The 20,693-nt window shown below is 46.8% G+C and overlaps 1 protein-coding gene across 5 annotated transcripts in view; it reads right to left on the bottom strand.

Moving 5' to 3' along the window:
* Positions 1 to 20,693, bottom strand: part of ZC3H18 (zinc finger CCCH-type containing 18) — a 67,130-nt gene that overhangs the window by 8,329 nt on the left and 38,108 nt on the right. For 4 of the 5 annotated variants that reach the window (XM_075008426.1, XM_075008428.1, XM_075008427.1 and 1 more), the window contains exons 10-14: positions 10,211 to 10,411; positions 7,960 to 8,085; positions 4,882 to 4,983; positions 2,819 to 2,962; positions 942 to 1,094 (exon numbers count right to left, since the gene is read on the bottom strand). In XM_075008426.1, coding sequence (XP_074864527.1) covers positions 942 to 1,094; positions 2,819 to 2,962; positions 4,882 to 4,983; positions 7,960 to 8,085; positions 10,211 to 10,411 — 726 coding nt within the window. The remainder of the gene's footprint in view (positions 1 to 941; positions 1,095 to 2,818; positions 2,963 to 4,881; positions 4,984 to 7,959; positions 8,086 to 10,210; positions 10,412 to 20,693) is intronic. The other variant, XM_075008430.1, reaches the window with a different exon arrangement.

The following is a 20,693-nucleotide window of genomic DNA, read 5'->3' as shown; positions in this document are numbered from 1 at the left end:
TCCCAGAACAGAAGACGTGGATTCTGAGCAGGGGCTCCAGAGCTACCTTCCAGAGGCCACCCGGTTCCCTTGCTGAAACTCTACAAGACCTCAGAGACGGGGACGGTGGGCCCATAAAATGCTGCTGTGGGACGACATGTTCTGCACAAGTGAAAAGCAGAAGGACAGCGACTGTGGTTTTTGAGGAAGGCTTTGTACTTGGCGCCGAACCAGATAAAGACAAGGCAGTCCCTGAGCCCCGATTTCCTTTGATCTATTGCGGGGAGTTCCGGGGAGGGCACAACACCTGAAAGCAAATCACCAGCTCCCCCTCGGCAGCGCTGTGACAGAGGCGAGCTTTAGGGGAGCTCTCCACGAGGGATGGGGCGATGGTCTGGGGACCCAGCAACAAGCGATAGAATTTCACCTCCCTGGGAGGCCGCAGTGGCTACGGAATTACGTCTGAGCACGTTTGTTATTTACTACGTCACAGATTGTTCTGGTCCAGGCGCACAAGTGGGCCGGCTGCTCTGAGCGTGATGCACACAGCTGAGTAAAGTAGCAGGGCAGCAAGTACGCATCCAGCGCGGTGGATGTTTAAGCATCAAGACCAACATTCCCTGCCCATCTCTGCCCTTGCTCCCCACCTGGGCTGCGGCTCCAGCCTATGCACGCCCAACACTGGTTTCAAACTACAGAGGCTGACATTCAAAATCCTAACTATAGACTTGGAGGTTGAGATAGAAAGAGCGTCTGTGAGGCAAACGCCCTCCAATCTCTCCCAGGCTTGGGAGGGCCCAACGAATCAGACAAACGTTCTGCAAACACGCTTCCACTCGTGGGAGAAATGGGAGCCATCCAACCCTCCCACAGAGGAAACTCTTAACCCTGTCAAGCGCGACGCTTCCGCGCGCTCTGACATCGTTAACTTTCACCTTCAGGTGTGAAGCAGAGCGCCGTACCTGGATTTCCTGGATCCAGATGGGGAGGGGGAAACTGAGGCAGACGTGGATCGGGAATGAGATCTGGACAGTGAGCGAGACAAGGACCTAGACCGGGAACTAGAGCCGCTGTAGCTGCTGGCACTGCCACTGATGCTGCCACTTGTGGTCCGCCTGCAAGACAGATCAAAACAAACCACTTTCCCCTGACTCTCAGCACTAAAGCAGTTGCTTTCTGCGCGTTTGATCAACAGTCAGCAGGAAGCTTCCAATGAGGTTATTGACAGGGATTGTCACTCGATCATGTAGTTTGGTCATTTATTCAGGTGCCATTCAAAACAGATCTCCCCAGCCCGGCCACACAGCTCCACTTCAGATTTTTTGGGCAAGACTGAAAGATGCTGGTGAGAGCCGGACACAGAACAGCACCTTTGTCCTGTCCTATTGGGTCTGTTGTGAATGTTCCCTAAAAACAAACGTGTGAGATTGTAGGACTAATTTGTGGCATGGATATCACAAGGTTTGTGTATGGGGGGAGGGGGGCCAGTGTGACCAGGCCCTGCCCCCCACCCGCAGGCAGAGGCGGCTCTCGCTCAGCAGGAGAACAGGAGGTGACGGGCGACAGGGACACAGCGTAGAACAGACTTGTCAGCACAGGAACCAGAAGCCGTCAGGACAATCCAGCTGGGGGAGAGGGGCCCAGAGGGGTCCCCGAGCTGGGCCCTGCTCCTCCTTCCTCCCTCTCCAGCCAGCCCAGACTGCCCCACTCACCAGCCCAGTTCCAATTCCAGCCAGCCAGGCCCCTCCGCCCACCTGTCCTGCTTCCCGGGGAAGAAAGGGGTCACCTGGTTGCCTAGGTTACAAATGGCCATGGAGAGCCATTGCCTTTGTGAGAGAAGCCATCACACAGAAACTCCCATCACCACTATGCACTGATGCTTTGCCTAAAGAAACTGAGGCACACACCTGGTGTTACTACAGGACAGTGGAAAACACATGTAACCTAACCAGAGGAATAAAATCCTCACCACCACCCCACTTTGTTGCAGCGGACTCTACAAACATCAAACATCTCTTGTTACTTAAAGTTTGGGGTGGGAAGCTAACTGGGATGAGCTTCCAAACTATCACATTAGGGAGAGTTTATTTTCTTTTCCTTCATGAAAACACACACTTTCTCTCCCTCCCTCCCTCCCTCAAGGGATCCCACTATTCAAGGACAACCAAAGAGTGACCAATTCCAATAAATGAGCTATAACCAGCTTTAGAGACAGAAGTAACTCAAGCTTTCCAGTTCTGTTCTCTAGTCACTATAAAGGAACAAGGGAACCAAGATCCACTCAGAGCTAAGAACTGATCTCAGAAGCTAGTAAATGAAAATGGAATTATGGTACAGGACTTTGTTTTTATTGATTTAAAACACAAGACCTAGAAAATTATTGTTGCCCTTCAACCTAGGTCTGGAGAAGTCCCATGCTTTTGAAATCATATTTTCTTCTGGGCTGAAACAGTACCGAGTCTTTCCCTCCTTTTATTTCATTATGGCATGTTACTTTCTGGATTCAACATAGCTCCGAGTTTCCTTTGATTCCTCAATAGCTGGACTAACTAACCAGCTGCCCCTAAAATGTGTGTTTTCACTACAATGTGAGAAGCTCCTGTTGGTGCAATTCAAGGATTCCATCGGCAGTTCCCACTTAACAGGTCTCTAGAGAGCTCGGCTTGGGTTGTTTGATTGCACACAAGTAATACGTTCTGCTCCTCTTCCCGTTCCCTTGTCACCCCAGGGAACAGATTTCTTCCCTAAGTCAGAATGAGCTCTAGGTGTTTTCCTCAATTAGCAGCTACACAGCTATTTATTTGTACATGTAGTTAACCCCCTGCCCCAGTTCTCCTACCTCCTGGGTGGAGTTCTTGTTTGACGTTCCTTCCTTCTTGCCTCTCTGTTATCCGCTGGTTTGGCTGGCTCTGGTGCAGCTGTTGCAACTTTAGTTAATGGTGGTGGGACTGGAAGGGCAGCTACTTTCTTCACAGGCTTCTCACTGCAAAGTTAAGGCAGTTTTAATACTCTCGTGGTGTGATCACACACCATGGGCACATAACACGGGGATTTTCAGAAATAATGTAACTTGCCGACATTTCTACTAATGAAACATATTGTTACTAGGGTGTCTTGGAAAATAAAACGTAAGCTATATTTCACAGAAACATTCTCGGATGCTACGGAGCCCCTTAGCAAGGGCAGTTTATTGCTGTCTAATAAGAGAGATCAGCTATTACAGAAACAGACAGGATTATAGTGACACCCAACCCCAGCAGTTTACAGGCCCACCTGGAATTGTCTTTTACGATACTTAAGTATCCGAAACATACACCTGCTCAGAAACTCTGGGGTAGACTTAACAGTTACTGACACAGAAAACTAACTTGTGTGCAAATAACCGATTCGCTTGTCTGTGCTGGAGGTTTGCCTGCTGAGCTTGCGTACATTGCTTTGGACATGCCCTAATTTTGAAACTCTGACCCTAGGCTTTTAATCTTGCATTTTACACCGTGGAGGGGTATGACGCCACTAGCACCATTGCACTTTTTTATTGCCTTTAAGCTTTCATACTGAACATGCCAAATAGGAAAGGGTTCATTTCCAGCACTGACTGGTACTTTGCCAGGCTCACGATGAACCAATCCCCTTATTTAAATGTTGGCTGCTGTCCAGAACACTTCCGATAGTGATGTCACACCCATTTTTAACCAGGGTAGAGCTGGTCGGCTGCCTCCCTGCAAAGGATGTTAGTTTCTCCCTTTTACTACCTATTTAATATTCTTATTTTAGAACACGAAGAACAGTTCCACAATTCAACAGGTAAAAAACCTCGCCATTTTAGGCAGTTGGAGGATTCTAATGCTGTTCAGCAGTAGATGCAATTTTACCAGAAGAGTATGTATAAAGGCATCACTCCACATCAGAAAGCGTGTCCTGGGCTCAAGGAAGTGAACTAGAAATGGGCTGAGCACTGCTGGAGCATTCAGCTCATGCAACTTTTTCGAAAAATTTCCATGATGCCTTTCAAAATGATGAGCTCATTATACAGCAGAGAAACATTCGCCAGGATACCCATGTGTACTGCTTTACTGAGGCAGAAGAGTGTGAGATAGGAAATAGAGGTCTATTAAAATAAGAGCATGACGGGTGACATAAGCTGTTAAATAAATATTTTAGTTTATACACCTATTGTACTTGTGCCAAATCCTATCCAACATTGCAAAACAGACACACCTTAGCTCTATATGGCTCTGTTTTTCTCACTGGTTTAAAGGTGTTTGTAATAAACACTATCTATAGTCATAAGCTTTTATTATTGCTGGAAAGCCCTCAACAAGACTACCTTTCAGATTGCATACCTGTACACACCTAACTTCACAGTGCATACCCATGTAACGTTTATGTGGACCCCTAGACAGTTTGTGTACCTCAACTGTTAATGCACAATGAAAGGTTACCATATTGGAACATTCAAAACAGAGGACACCCCGAGAGGGAGTGTATCTGTATTGACCATCTCATGTTGTATTAATGTCTCATGTATTATAACACATTAGAATATATTATAATTATATAAACACATGAATACAATGTGAGTGGGTAGCTACCGATACAGATACACACCCTCTTAAGGTGTCCTCCTTTTTGACTGTTCAGACATGGTAAGCCTTTACCAATGGAGAAATTGACGTTTAATTATCTCCTTGGGAAAGGTTGCAAAAGAGACTGCAACTGACCAAAGACAGAGCTAAATGTCAGGCAAGACCAGCCACATTCTCGGTTTACACTTTTCAGTAGGGTGAGTGATTTCAGGGCCAAAGGTCAGGATCAGATTGCAGAACCTGGCAGCGGCTGAGGTGAAACTATAGCTCTGGGGCTTTCCTACGCCATCTCTTCCAAGCAGGCAAGAGATCTTACCCTTTTCCAGCAGGCGGTGCAGGCTCCCCCTTTGCTTTCACGGGCGCTTTGTGCGGAGACGGTGTTGGGGACGGAGAGGGGGAAGAGGAGAAGGACCGTGACCTGGGTAATTGAAAATAAAAGGTGAGCTCTATGAGGAAGAGGCAGTGTCTGGCATTCAGTTCAACTCTGACTTGCTCCCTTGGCGTCTCTAGGCCTTGCAGGGATGCAGACTGGACCTATTCTCATCTGTACCTGTTCTTCCCAGGGTTAGATAGTTGTATTGCATTGCCTATTTCTAGTGGAACTCCGCTTGTTTTCTTACTTTCATGCCTGCCCTCGGCTCTGGATGCTCCGAGAGGGGAGAGGAACTCTGAGGGAAAGCTGGATGTTAGCTCGACGGTAAGTGGCTCTCAGCCTGGGCCCAAGCCTGCCACACTCCATCACAGGTCCACAGGCACCTTCACTACATGGGTTTTTATTAAGAGAAAGTAGCCCATGCTCAGAGAGGTGGCCGTGTCAGTCTGTATCTTCAAAACCAACAAGAAGTCCTGTGGCACCTTATAGACTAACAGATATTTTGGAGCGTGAGCTTTCCTGGGCAAAGACCCTCTTCGTAAGATGCCCACGAAAGCTCATGCTCCAAAATATCTGTTAGTCTATAAGGTGCCACAGGACTTCTTGTTTTAGACCATGTTCGCAAGTATGAATTCTGTTCCAAGACCTACGTCTTCTTGCTGTGGCTCAGACTCTCCAAATGCAGTCCCTTAGGGTGGGGCTGCACGGCAAAGTCGTTTTGAAATGACTATCCTAGCATCTGCACGACACAATCGCTATTTCAAAATAACTGTGAAATAGCCGTTGGCTTGTTTTAAAATTGCTAAACCTCATTCTACGAGGAACAGCACCTATTTTGAAATAGCCACTGTTTAGACAGGGAATAGCGCTTACGTTTAAATAAACCACAGTGGGTCCAATGGCTGTATTTTGAAATAAGCTCTGTGTGTGTGCAGATGCTCTGCTTTGAAACAGCTAAGTGCTATGCTGAAATGCATTTTGTGTGGAGCAGCGTTATTTCAAATAAGCGATTCCAGAATCTCTCTTCGGAAAGAGCTTATTTGGAAATAAGGGTGCTGTGCAGACATACTGCTAAAAGGAAGTGAAGAGACTCTGGGGTAAGGTTAAAACAAAAAAAGGGAGAGCTCACACACTCACAATTCCCTGAAACATTAGGGGAACAATCAAGCAGACAGAGGGGTAGCTCAGTGGTTTGAGCATTGACTTGCTAAAGCCAGGGTAGTGAGCTCAATCCTTGAGAGGGCCATTTAAGGATCTGGGGCAAATAGATCCAAAAATCTGTCAGGGATGGTGATATCTCCTGCTGTGAGGGCAGGGGACTGGACCTGATGACCTCTGAAGGGTCCTACCAGCTCTATGAGATAGGTATACTTCCATATTATATTTATTTTAAAGCAGAGTACAGGGGAGCCAAGCGTAAAAGTTATTTCCTTGACTGACACTGGCAGAGTCAGGTGACTTGCCAGTACCACTGAGTGCTGTACCGGAGAATTGCAGCTGATAAATGAGCCACCTTACTACCAGGACTCAAAGTCTCTTGCAGCCTAATACTTCCCAGGAGCAGAAGACGTGTTAGTGTACGCAACTTTTCCTTCAGATAACACTGGCTCTTGGGAACACAGCTAAGAGTTTCATCACTTTTGCTGACAGTAGCAGCAGCCCCGCTGAACAGGTCAGACTGACTGGTACCATCCAGGAAGACAGTATTTTGCAATGAACACAAGGTGAAGCGCAGGGCAGGAAAAAGTGAAAAGCTCATTTCCATTTCCTCCTATGAGCACTTGCACTTACAGTGCAATTCCTCCGTTGGGTGAAGAAGCTCAAATGCCATGCTGCACACTTGTATTTTCAATTCAATCCACACCGAGGTTACATAAATTCAACCCTAAAGTGGTGCCCACGAGGGGAGCAATTCTGCCTCCTGTTTTTATTCCTGATTTGGACAACTAGCCTTGCACTCGCTCAGTTTCAGCGAGTGGCGAAGCAGCAGATACGCCGGCTTTCCACTGGCACTACGGCACAGAAGCGTCATTTCAAAATAACCAAGCTTCTTTAAGGCAAAGCCGCTCAGGCTGGCTCCTGTTAAGAAATGAGATCCTCTTCTTGCAAGGGAAATTGCAGCACAGGATGACAGACATTCATAATACCGCCTAGCTCTGAAATAGCACTTTTCATCAGTAGATCTCAATGCATTTAACAGTCTTTAACATTCCTCCTCCCAAAGATCACTGAATATCAGAAGGGACTAATTTTCTAAGCCAGGAATATGCAACTGTACAATTACCACAACTGGACTGGGAAATGAGATGTAACTGGCCGTATGAGTGTACAAATACCTAATCACAAATGCAATCTGTGTGAGCACACAAAGGGTGTACTGTAGCAACTTCAGTTTGGAAGAGGCTGACTTTTAAACACTAAACACCAAAAAAATAAAATAACCCTTGTATGATGCAGAGCAGAGCTAAATTAGCTTCTCTTTAAAAAAATATGAAAAGAACATTTTAAAATGTGGCTTATTGTGAGTCTGTCACTTAAAAAGTTGGTTGATTTAAATAAAAACAAAACTAAAGAGTTATAGAATCTAGTTCACAACTCTGTAAGGCTTTCACTCCCAGTTCTTTCAAACATTGATTCTTGCAGACCTGCTGTTTGTGAATGGGAGGTACTGAAAATCTCAGTGGGAAAGAAGCAATAAACAGTTTCCACAAAGAAAACATCAGGCCCACTGACTGACTGGATCTATTTGGGGAGAGAACATTAAACACTGGTTTGAAATAGAGGCAGCAGAGGGTCTAATTATTGCAAGCATTCTAATTCCCAGTAATTATCTTTATATGCTGATCTTGCTGTTTGAGATCATGGTTGGTTTGACTCTGTTTGTTCCCTATACCGGTTTTGTGTCTGCTTTTAATAACCGAGTACTACAAAAAAAAAGATCTTAAATCTAAGCACGCTACATAATTATTGTGGTGAGCAAGAAGACTGCAGTTGCTGGGTTAGAAGACAGAGAAACAGTACCTGGATCTGCTGCCTGAGAAAGAACTGTGTCTGGAAGAGTGACTAGAGTAGGAGCTGTAGGAAGAGGATCTGGACCGTGACCGTGAAGAACCAGAACCAGAATAGGAGGATGAGCGAGATGACGACCTGGAAGAAAAGGGTTCATCATTCATTTCTGGAGAGCGCAAAGTTTTCATTTTCAGGTCTCAGTGTTGGGACTCTCACAAACATCATCCAAATGCCCAACTCTTATCCCCACCCAGGGACTTATTCCCCTATAGATCTATGACCCCTCTACCTACATCCTCCCTCTCCTTTTCCTCCTTCGATGGAAAGGGATCTCTTGTCACCAACACCTCCCTAGCCATCTGGGACAGGCTGACCACCTTCCTCTTCCAGAGTGACCCTCCACCCCCTTTCAGAGAAAGGCAGCTCAGAATCCAGCTCTTCTCTATGATGTTCAACCATGTCACCAGCCCCTTGTTCCCTAGCTGGTCAGGGTGGCCTGATTGCCGCTGATCAGGATGCAGGGAGAAATCCAGGGAATGCAGCAGTTCTTAAGACAAAGGTGTGTCAGGATTTATTTTACCAGCGGTTTACACTTGTTTTGGACCCAAACTTCAAGTCTTTAAGACCCAGACCTCTGCCCGAACTCTCTCTGCTTCAACACCTGCGTTCCATGGGGCTCTTGCGTCCTCTAATGCTTTGTTGGATTCTGTTCTTGGGCTCCACAGTTTCCATGTTCCCAGTTTTTACCAGACTCGACTCCTACAGTGAGAGCACACCTATCCTGGACTCAACCCTCCTGCTGCTACCCCAGGAGTGAGCTCGGCCTGATTTATGAGCCGCAGACCTCCTGACTCCCCCAGTGGCCTTTGCAAGGATTAGTAATCACACCCAGATGAATGTCACTCAGGTTCTAATTTCCTGGGATAGTCCACTACCTTAAACCTGCTTTTTGGAGGGATTCTCCTTGCTCCCAGTGACAGTTCAGTACCGCAATCCTCTAAGCCAGGGGTGTCCAACATGTGGCTCACAGGTCAGAATCTGGTCCATGAAGCCTTTTTATCTGGCCCACTGAGCCGGCACCAGTGCCATTGTTAAGAGCTGGCTCGACAGTTCTGAGCCACATGTGGCTCTTTAAGGAGCCATTTGAGGCACCTGCCTCTGTCACCTGACTCCTCCTCTGGCTCCTGAACAGCGCGCCGGGGCAGCACCCAGGCACACTGAAAGAATAGTATTCTGCTGGCGGCCCTAGGGGTCTGATGGCAAGAGGGCTTCTGCTGGTGTGCAAGGCAATGTCTGCAGCCCTGGGGCGTGGAGGAACTCCTCCAGGGAGAGGAGCTCTGTCGGCCACCCTAAGGCGCGGAAGCAGAGCTCTGCAGGGACCAGGGGAAACATGGCAGCCCCAGGGCTGAGAACTGGCAGCTCCAGCCCTGGGACTCAGATGGGTTAACCCCAGCAGCCCCAGGGCAGAAGCAGCCCAGGAGCCAGCCGGCGATAGCAGCACATGCAGCTCCTGGCTAAGTTAATCTCGGGTTTGGATGGGGTAGTTGGGGGCTGCAGGGGGTCTAAGGTTGGGAGTTGGGGGGCAGGTTGGGGGCTGTGGGCGGTTTAAGGCTGGGAGTGGGGTGGTGGTTTGGGGCTATTTTGTGTTCACCCCTTGAACATGTAAAAAATTGCTGTGTGGCCCCCACTGAAAAAAGGTTGGACACCCCTGCTCTAAGTGGTAAAACAATGCAGCCCACACCACTGTGTCTACCAAAGATCCCAGCCTCTCCTCTCCTGTGGTTACCACCAGCTTGACCCCATGCCTACTGCTACAATTCTAGGAACACAATATGGTAGTGATATCCAAAACAAATGTTTTGGGGATCACAAAAAGCCCCCCCACCCCCAAATGCCCCCTTCCCTGCCAGGTACCTCCCCAGATGCCATCCTCCCCTCCCCCCTGCCCCACACCCCCCCTCTCCCGAGGCTACTCACTGGAACTGCCCCGGGGCTGGAGGAGCACCTCCATTCCTGCCGCCACGTGGTGGGGTGCATGCATGGAGCAGCCGGAGAGGCGCCCCATGTTCGCTACAATCTGCAGCCCCGTCCGGCACATGCGGACAATGTGCATACAGGGGAATAGTAAGTTGTGCTCTAACAGACCACCAAGTGCCAGTGCCTGTTGCAGTGGTGCTATTCTGGACAGGTAACCATATCGCAGGGACAATCCAAGAGAGGCTCAGATCTTCGCTCTCCCACAGTCTCCCCTGCTTCCATTTACCTGGAAGAACCAGAGGCTGACGCTGATGATGCAGAGGTTTTCCGGCGCCTGCGTGCACGGCTGGGAGAGGCAGAGGCTCCAAGCTTCTTCTTAGGCGACTTGGATCGGCGCCAGGGGTCCTTCCATTCATCTGCCCTCTTGGACTGAGAGCTGGTGGTTGTGATCGTCTCCTTCTCCTTCTTTGGTGGCTCGGGCTGACGGCTGGAAAACAGACGTTTTTAACTACCTGGGATTTTCCCACATGCAGCAGTACCTTCCAAGAGACAATGCAATGTAAAATTGGATGGCAGAGGAGACGTCCGTTTCTCACGTTCGGCTGTTCACAGCTGCAGCCCCTTGCTTAGGCCAACAGGAGTTTTGTACCACAACGACACTATGTGGAGCATTCAGGACAGCTGTGCAGAGCAGTATTAGGCTGTTGAGCCATGTTTTCAGTTAGCATTACTGTCCGTTTCCAATGCCACTCTGCTCTGTGCTTTGTAATACCAGGAGAGTAGCTGGCATGGCGATTAAGCCATGACCTAGGCTTCCATACTGCATTCACAACCTTCTCTGAGCATCTCAACGGGACTCTCTGCATTTAATGTTGAGACTTGGCTGGCCAATGCAGAGCCTGTTTGTATTCTGATAGCCCTGGTTACTGCTGTTAGGGACTGAGTTGCCATTTTGCTACAGATGCATAATATGAGTCAGTCCTTGCCCCAAAGAGCTTACAATCTAAGTCACCAAAGGAGACAGGAGAAAGGAAGCATTAGCCATGCACAGAGGATACATCTGTGCTGTTGATTCGGGCTGATAGGACTCAGGGTGCAGAGCTGCTTAATAACTGTAGATATGCAGGCTCAGGCTGGGACTCAGGATCTACCATGTGGCAATGGGAGAGTCCCAGAGCTTGAGTCTGTCTACACGGCAACGGAGCAGTCCTACAGCCTGAGTCAGCTGGCACGGGCCAGACACAGGTGTCCAACTGCAAAACGACTTGCCGCTGAGTCACATGGGAAGCCTGTTGGCCCACTTGCTGCCCAGGAGGCTTGGGAAGGTAGCAAGGCGATGCTGGTTGTGTGTCTTCTCCGCTGTAAGATCTACCACTTCATCACTGAATTTAATCTGAGCATCTCATTTTAAACTTTTCAAGTACTGCTAGATCTCAGAGTCCACGGTGCCTCAGTTACCAAAGATCCCATGGGTATTTCACCATTCTACAGTATCCAAACCTCACCCCCCACCTCACAAGAGCTTTTTTCTTTCAAAAACTACACACAGGATTCCCAGAAGATATACAATATCAAATACTAGACCTGGAAGTGACCTCGAGAGGACATCCCCCGCACTCACGGCCAAACCAGGTGCCACAGATAATCCCTGACAGATATTTGTCTAATTTGATCTTAAAAATCTCCAATGACGACGATTCCACAACCTCCCTATGCAATTTATTGCAGTGTTTGACCATCCTGACAGTCAGGAAGCTTTTCTGAATGCCCAGCCTAAACCTCCCTTGCTGCAGTTTAAGCCCGTTGCTCCTTGTCCTATCAGAGGTTAAAGAGAATAATTTCTCTCCCTCCTCCTTGTAACAATCTGTTAGGTACTTGAAATCTTATGTCCCCCTCAGGCCAGGTCTACATTAGGGGACAACATCCACATAAAATGCACAATTCCAGCTCCATGAATCGTACAGTTGGAGTCAACACACCTTGCATCGATTTTCTGTCCTGTTCCTATAGCGGGAAGTCAACGGGAGAAACGCTCCCATTGACTTCCTTTGCTGCTTGCAACTGCGAGGAGTACTGGGATCAACGGGAGCACCCAGAGCATTTGACACGAGAAGTCGTTCTTCGGCTCTACTCTGAGCTGGTTAGGTCTCAGATGGAGTATTGTGTTGAGTTCTGGGCACCGCAGCTCAAGAGAGATGTGGACAAATTAGAGAGGGTCCAGAAAAGAGCGACAAGAATGATGAAAGGTCTTGAGAATGTGACCTATGAAGAAAGGCTGGAAGAACTGGGCTTGTTTAGTTTGGAAAAGAGAAGATTGAGGGGCGACATGATAGCGGCTTTCAGGTATCTGAAAGGGAGCCATAAGGAGCAGGGAGAAAACTTGTTCTTCTTGGCCTCTGAGGATAGAGCAAGAGGCAATGGACTTAAACTGCAGCAAGGGAGGTTTAGGTTGGACATTAGGAAAAAGTTCCTAACTGTCAGGGTGGTCAAACAGTGGAATAAATTGCCAAGGGAGGTTGTGGAATCTCCATCGCTGGAGATATTTAAAGACAGGTTAGATAGATGTCTATCAGGGATGGTTTAGACAGTACTTGATCCTGCCATCGGGGTAGGGGGCTGGACTCGATGGCCTCTCGAGGTCCCCTCCAAGTCCTAATATTCTATGATTCTATGATTTAGTGCAGCCTACGCTAATTAGGTACACTAAATCGAACCCCGTTTCATCAACCGCCAGTGCTTCAACCCAGTGGTAAGTATGGACATGTAAAGAAGATAGTCTTCTCTTTTCTAGACTAAACAAACACACTTCTTTCAAGCTTCCCTCACAGGTCATGTTTTCTAGACCATTAATCATTCATGCTGCTCTCCTCTGAATCTTCTCCTGTCTGTCCACACCTTTCCTAAAATGCGGTGCCCAGAACTGGACACAGTACTCCAAATCAGGCCTGATCAGAACCATGTAGAGCAGAAATTACTTCTTGTGCCTTGCTTACAAAACCGTGAATCATGTTTGCTTTTTTTTTTTTTTGCAATCAAGTCACACTGTTGACTTATATTTAGCCTGTGGTCCGCTATGACCCCAAATCTCTTTCTGCCATACAGCTTCCTAGACAGTCATTTCCCATGCTGTATGTGTGAAACAGATTGTTTCTTCCTAAGCGGAGTACTTTGTGCTTGTCCTTATTGAATTTCATCCTACTTACCCCCAGACCATTCCTCTAGTTTTTCTAGATAGTTTTGCATTATATTTCTGTCTTCCACAGCACTAGCAACCCTCCCCAGACTTGTATCACCTGCAAACTTTACAAGCATACTCTCTCTGCCATTATCTACATTGTTGATTGACAATATTGAACAGAACTCGTCCGAAAACTGAGCTCTGCAGAACCTCACTTATTATCGCCTTCCAGAATGACTGTGAACCATAGAATCCTAGGGCTGGAAGGGACCTCAGGAGGTCATCTAGTTTACCCCCCTGCTTCAAGCAGAATCAGTCCCAACTAAGTCATCCCATTGATAACTGCTCTCTGGAAATGATAAACCAACCAGATGGTCCACCCATCTTAAACTAGGCCCATCTAGGTTGTCTTTCTCCCCTCATTTGTTTATAATCAGAGGTGAGCAAAGCCGGGGGTGGGCCCCCTCAGGGAGGTGCAAAATTTCATAAAGGGGAGCTGCTGGGTCTCAGGCTCATCCATCATTAAAAATACTGAAATCTGTGACTGTTTTTATGTCTGTGTATTCACATTTATATACTGATTAATAACACTTTTACATTCTACAGACTTATTATCTGACACTTGCTAAAAGGGTTCTTTTTTCATCTGAACATAACCAAAGTTTCTGTCGGTTTGGACAACAGACGGGGGCAGGGACTGCTAAAGGCAAAGATGAAAAGTGGGACCTACCGTAAGAAGTTTGCTTACCCCTGGTTTATACAAAGGTCATGCGAGACAGTAGCAAATGCTTTACTGATGTCTAAGTATACTACATCTATCACTTCCCCCTTATCCACAAGGCCTATCAAAGAAAGCTACTAGGTCAATGGCTCCAGGTTCAGTTTCATCTGGGACAGCCCATCCTGGACACTATACACCAAGCATGATCCCTGTCTGAGTAAGCTCAAGAAAGCAGACCCAGCTGCATGGACCTATTGCTTGGCTCGAAACAATGCTTTCTCCCTGCTTACGCTTCCTGGAGAGGGTTTTGGTGTGGGGAAAAAAATCACGACAGGAAGCCTCATTTCCGTATACACTCCAGTTACCTGACTCAGCAGTGAGCAAGCAACCAGGCTCATACCAAGGGGAAACTGATGTTTCTGTGAGGGCATTTCCAGGCTTAGTCTTGCTTCAAGAACTACCGGCTTACTCAATATACAGCAACACCCGACAAACTGGTTACGCACTCGACCAGCAGATAGTCCTGGCTCTGGTCCAGCTAATATCCTGCAGTGATGTCTGAGAGCCAGCGTTCAAAACTTTGCTGACAGCTATACAAATTCTTACCAGCTTATGGACACTCCTGTTTCTCAGGTCTGCTTCAGCTCCTGCTTGCTCAACAGCTACAGCTCAGTTACACACGGCCTCTCCTTCCCCGTTCTTGAGGCTGGTAGCCCATGTGACCTGTAGTGCCGTGGTTTCAACATGCACACCCAAGACACCATGTAGTCCGTGGTTTTGATGACTTGTAGGCAGCCAAGAGAAAAAAGAAGCCAGGTCTTAGGTGCTTCAGAAAAGGGTTAAGACTGCTGCCGGCATGTGGTGTGAGGGAAAGAACGGGCATAGCAGGGAAGGATTCTAGGTGCACAACAACTGGTGAATGGAGAGAAATCAAAGAAAGTAGCTTGCATGGGATTTTATCCATATTTCATCCAAGCTGCTGAGTGTCTCGCAGCTTTTTGCCTTCTAGCGCACAGACCTCACCGGTTAGGGATTATATGTCTCCTTGCAATAAAGTAGCACGGAGCTTGACCAGGCACTCTGTTAATAAATCCTCTCTGCAGTTACCTCCCAGGCTCTGTGCATAAGATCAAGCTAGATGGGGACTATCTTATAGCTGGTGAAAGTAAGGTGGTCAACTTCTGAAGTACCCAGCACAACAATGCTTCTGTTCCACTGTTCAAAGGAATTCCACCAGTGGGAAGTTTCAAGTATCAAAGAGCGGGCTGTGTTAGCCCGTATCCACAAAAACAACAAGAAGTCCGGTAGCACCTTATAGGCTAAGGGATTTTTTGCAGCATTAGCTTTTGTGGGCAAAGACATGCATCTGACAAAGTACGTCTTTGCCCACAAAAGCTTATGCTAAAAAAAAATCTCCTAGTTTATATAAACTAAGGTGCCACAGGACTTCTTGTTAAGAGGTTTGTTTCACTCCTTTGATAAATCCGTGCGCTCACCATTAATGCTCTGTCCTGGTACTCTGTTGTTGTGGATAGGGCGAAAGACAAGGGAGGATAATTCAGTCCACCAATTTACCAAATCTCTGGATTCTGTCTGAGAAGCCGTACTCAAAAAGAGAAGCTCCTAGAAAATAGTATGTTCTTCATTTGCTTTTATGTGGATGTTAACGTAGCCTGAGTCCTCTATAGCATGGTGCAGTTTTCAGTCCTTAATAAAACAGGAATTATTCATCAAACACCCAAAAGGCTCTGTTCACCCCTGACCAAAGCAAAGCTCCTCCTGCGGCAGAGCACAGTGGTTGCTGAGAAGCACACAGCCAAGAGACAGTGTAACAGCTCAGTTTAAGAGCTCTATTCCCACTGAGGCTGCATGAAGCGAGAAAGGAATCAGAATGTAATTAACTGCAGTGGAATCTGTCTAGGACATCAAAGGAAAACCCCTTCTTTTTTGGGGGTGGGGTGGGGGAAACACTCTGAAATCTTGAATGACCTCAAGCAATGAGGGCCTCAATTTTCTGCCTTGCCTGAAATATGGACCTCCAAAGAAGGAAGCACCTGAAGAACCCTCAACGTCCATACTGGAAGGTCTGATCTTTTTCAGCAAGAAACTGACTTCAGGAGCATTGCACTTCAGGCACTCCAAGGTAAGAGTGTCTGCTTTGATCTAACTGACTCAGTTTCTAAATGGACTGGGTTAAAATAGTACAACTGTCTAGGAAAGACAAGGCATGAAGTCAGATGAGGTGAGAGAAACAAACTCTTTTTTAGGTCCAACTTTGATTGGTGAGACAAAACAAGTTTTCAAGTTTACACAGAGCTCTTCTTCAGGTCTTGGGCCTGATCGACATTATAAACTTGGTTGGTATAACTATGTCGTTCAAGGCTTGTCTACATTTCCACAGTGCTGCAGTGGCACAGCTGCACTGCGGTAGCTCACAGTGAAGATGCATCCTCTGGGAAGAGATGTTCTCTGTGGATTTTCCGTGCCCCCGAGCAACGTATATGGACTTAAGTTGGTCATGTAAACCAAGACTGAGGGATGACAAGTGCCTGTGTCGCCTATCATTTTTCAGTAGGAGTTCATTCAGGTGTAGAGTGACTGGCTTCATGCACATAGTTGCTATTGGGCTGTTTAGTGCAGCGGATGAGATGTGCTGGGTGTTGTGATAGGTATGTGCAGGACCCATAAGAGGAGGCAGCTCTGATTATTGTAGCAGCAGAGAGATGCCTGCAGCTTTTGCATTTGTTGGTCTGGCAGAGCGTGGTGGCCTTCTGATATAGTGGTGAGTTTGCATGCGCTGACAAGCTCGGAGAGCTTGGGAGTTTGACTGATGGACAAAAGATGGGGCTTGGGAAAGACTTCTTTAAGGATGGGGTCTCTGTTAAGTTTGGCTTGTAGTCAGTGTGCGTGGTGGTGAGGGGAGGGGGCTGGTGACAACTAAGAGGGCTTTATTTCTATATTGAAGTGTATTCTCTTGGGGGGATATGGATGGCCTGGCTCTGCTTCTCTGGCAGAGCCTCCCTGTTTGTGAAGGTGGCGTTGAGTGCCTTAAGATGCATACCCTGGACTTCCTCCTTGGAGCACATTCTATCGTAGTTGAGCACCTGGCTGTAGCTTACAGATTTCTTGGTGTGTTTCGGGTGGTTACGGGATCTGGAAAAGCAGCTGTGGTGATCCCTGGGTTTTTGTATACAGTTCTCAGCAGTGTCAGCAGCTGTAGCTGATCATGGGGTTCAGGAAGTTGATGCTGGTGTGACTGTTCCAGAGGAAGTTGAATGGAGAGGGGAGGGTTGTTGAAGCACTAATGGAAATCTATGCGGTAGTTTAGCTTGTCTGTCCAAAGGATGACAATACCACTGATGTATCTCAAATGGTCAAACAGTTAAACACTACTGCTTAACCAATTAATTGTTTTAAATTAGGGCCTGCCAGCTGGCCCAGCTAAAACTACAACCATGGTGTCTGACTGCCTGGGTTGCCAGGTCCTCCATGGCCATGGCAGCTCCAGCCCAGTGTGGCTGTCCACCACCGGCATTCACTGCAAGGACCAGTAAAAGGCTACAGACACCAGTAAGCTCACCAGGTAATCATTTAGCATCCCTAACCTCAGGTATATCATTGTTTTCTAGTGCATCTGTGAACCTAGTGGTCAAAGTCACCAGCATGGAGTTTGCTTCCCAACTGCACTGAGATGGTTAAACACCAGGGAGTAATTCTACATTGCCTGGGGGATGCACTAGAACCAGCTGGCTTAACAGGTCTTTCTCATCTCTAATTTTGATTGAATTCTGAAAGTGAGTAGATGTTCGTTATAGAAATTGGCAAAGACATTCACCTGGAATTTCAAACTGGGGTGATTAAGCAAAAAGGTTAAGGCTGAACTTTGCTTTGCCAGCAAAAGAACAAGGCACAGAGCTAACAGTGCTGGAAATGCAATCATACTGCAGATCACCGCCGCGTGTGGCTTAATCCTCAGCTAGCCAACAATCCATTTCTAGACTCTGGGGTGGCATGTCACTGAATTCCATGAGGAAATTAAAAGAGGAAATCTAACCTCATGCCTCAAGTTTGCCTTCCAATAAATTTATGCAAATTATGGGAAGTATTTTTCCTAATCTACAACAAGGAAAATAACCTCACAGAAAGTGCTTCCTCCCCCTCCCTCTACTTGACATCACTATCACAGGCCTTATCAGTGCAGCTTCAGGGCTATTATTCTGAGTGTAACTACACTTTGTTTTGAAAGAGGAAGTCCATCCTTTCAAATAGTAAAGAAACTCTTTACTAGGCAGGAGGTAAACTTCTGAAGGGCCAATGACATCAGCACGTGCTGTCCAGGAAAAGTACAACGGAATTTTACAGAAGGAAATAAAAATCAAGGCATGTTTAGAAGTGTCAGTCTGAACAGCCATTAAGGTTCAGTAACTTAAAAGCATCTAAATGGAAGCTCTCTCTCTCGCTCTGTGTATCACCAGACTTGGGCTTCCTACTATGCTATGGGAGATTAACGACATCAAATTTTGCGATTTGCATGTGCAATAACTCAGTTTGGGCACAGGTGCAAGTGTCAGGCCCTTACGCTGCTATCAGTGATCAATGTGAATGTGCCTCTGAAATGGATGGGGACAGCTTGCCTCTCTTGAGCACTTCAGGGTAAGACAGAATTATGTTCATCATGCTGGGAATGTTTTCTTCCAAACCACCAAGGATAAACTGTAAAATTTAATAAAGCGGATGCTTTCATTCTGTAGCATCTGAACCTATCACGGCCTGCGCGTGTCTAGGAAAGGACCCTACCTTGGGGGCTGGGTATGAGACAATTTAGAGCCACAGCCGGCACTGTTTGGAGAAGTGCAGGTGAATGTGTCTAGTCACACTGCCTCATTGTTTACAGCAGTGTTTCCCAAATGGTGCTCTGCAGAACCCCAGTGTTCTGAAGCAAAATTAAGGGTTCCAGGAAAAAATGATCAGGGGTTGGCAACCTGTGGCTCCAGAGCCCCATGCAGCTCTAAGGAGTCATTTGCAGCTCCAATCGCTGCTGCTGCTGGTGACTCCGCTGCATCTTGCTGCCCTGCTGCTGCTCGAACAGTAGAACGAAATTGAATTGGTTTAACGACCAGCAGGGTAGGGGAGGAATCCAGCCGTAAAACCAACTGAATCTAGTTCCATTATTTCAACAGTGGCAGGGCAGGGAGCCACAGAGGGTCCCTCAACTGCAAAGTAGCTGGCACATGTGCACTGGGGGCAGGGCAAGGGGAGCCAATGGCTATCCAGAAGGGGAGCCAGACAGGGCCTGTGGCCCCTGCGTCATCCTCGCCTTTCATTGGCTGCAACTGGCCTCTTGCACTGCAGTCAATGAAGTCGGTTCCTCAGGACTAGAACGGGAGAAGCTGAGGTAGCTAAGGTCGGTTTGTCCACCATGTTGGCTGAGGTAATGGGAGCAGATAACTTGGGCATAGTTTGTTAGGCTAGGGGCCTCTTTGGGTGGATGGGTTAGTTCCAGGGGATGGTTTGGGGCTGAGGTGGGTTAATCCTGGGGGTGGGGAAGTGCAGGTTTGGGACTGAGAGGGGTTAAACCATATATAAACACTGTTATTAGGGGTTCCACAAAATTCTTGCAACTTTAAAAGGGTTCCATGGTCAAATACAATTGGGAAACACTCTCTGTAGGAATTTTATAAGAGCAGGCCACATTTTTTCAAGTAATTCCAGCTGCAAACTGCTACTGAGAGAACATACTCCTTTAGGTACACAATCAAATCACACAAGCCACTTGCTAATGCTGGCTTGTGTTCACAGCCATCTTCCCTTTTTATTGTGAAAGTGGTGGACAAGCCAGCAGAAGGAGAAAGTCTTGACAGAGATACAGAACTTGAATAGAATTGTAGCTTTTTTTAAATAACTGGTTGGAACCGACAAGCGAAGGGACAATTTTTGATTTAAGTGAAGCATAAGATTTGGTACAAGGGGTGAATATAGCTGCACTGCTAGATTATGACGACCATAGTGACATTAGATTAACATCCCTCTGGTGGAGAAAACATTATACAGCAGCCCAACACTGTGGCATTTAATTTCAGTAAGGGGATGACACAAAAATGAGAAAGTTAAACACAAACCAAAAGGCATAGTGCCAAAAGTGAAATCCCTGAAAGCTGCATGGAAACTTTTTAAAGACAGTACTATAGAAACAGAGCGGTAACCGTGTTAGTCTGTATTCTAATAAAACAAACTAGCACTCACATAGTACTTTAAAGACTAACAAAATCATTTATTACAATAGATGCTAAACTTAAATGCACACCCCAAATTAAACAAAGTAAGAGAATCAAAAGAGTGCCACTCTGGCTAAAACAAAGAAAAAGCAACAGTGAGAGACAAAAAGGCATAGTTCAATAAGTGCAAGTTAAATCCTAGTGAGAAAACAGAAAGGAGCATAAACGCTGGCATCTGAAGTGTAAAAATCTAATTAGGAAGGGCAAATTTGAAGAACAGGAAGTCAAAAACCAAAAAAAGTTTTTTAAAGTACCTCCCAAGCAGGAAGACTGCTGAACAACCAACGAGGCCGCTGGATGATCAAGATATGAAAGTGTGTTCAGTTTAACCGGGGTGTTTTGTTTATTTTAGCTTAAAGTCATCACTTGCTACCACTTACATCCCACTATTTATCTGTAATAAAATCACTTTTGTTATTATCAAACCCAATGAAAATTGTTACGGGGAAGTAGGGAGGGAACAACAGTCTGCATCTCCTTTCCATCGATTAAGGAAGTGAACTTTATGAGCTCTCTCTCCGTAAAATTTTACAAGGTGAAAAACAGATTTATTTGGAGTTTTGGTGCCTGTGGGGCTGTGCTCCTGGGTGTTGGC

This window comes from Carettochelys insculpta, chromosome 14 (assembly GCF_033958435.1).
Source record: "Carettochelys insculpta isolate YL-2023 chromosome 14, ASM3395843v1, whole genome shotgun sequence".
Classification (NCBI taxonomy): Eukaryota; Metazoa; Chordata; order Testudines; family Carettochelyidae; genus Carettochelys; species Carettochelys insculpta.
Note: the sequence above shows the minus strand (reverse complement) of the source record. Positions and strands in the feature narration are given on the sequence as shown.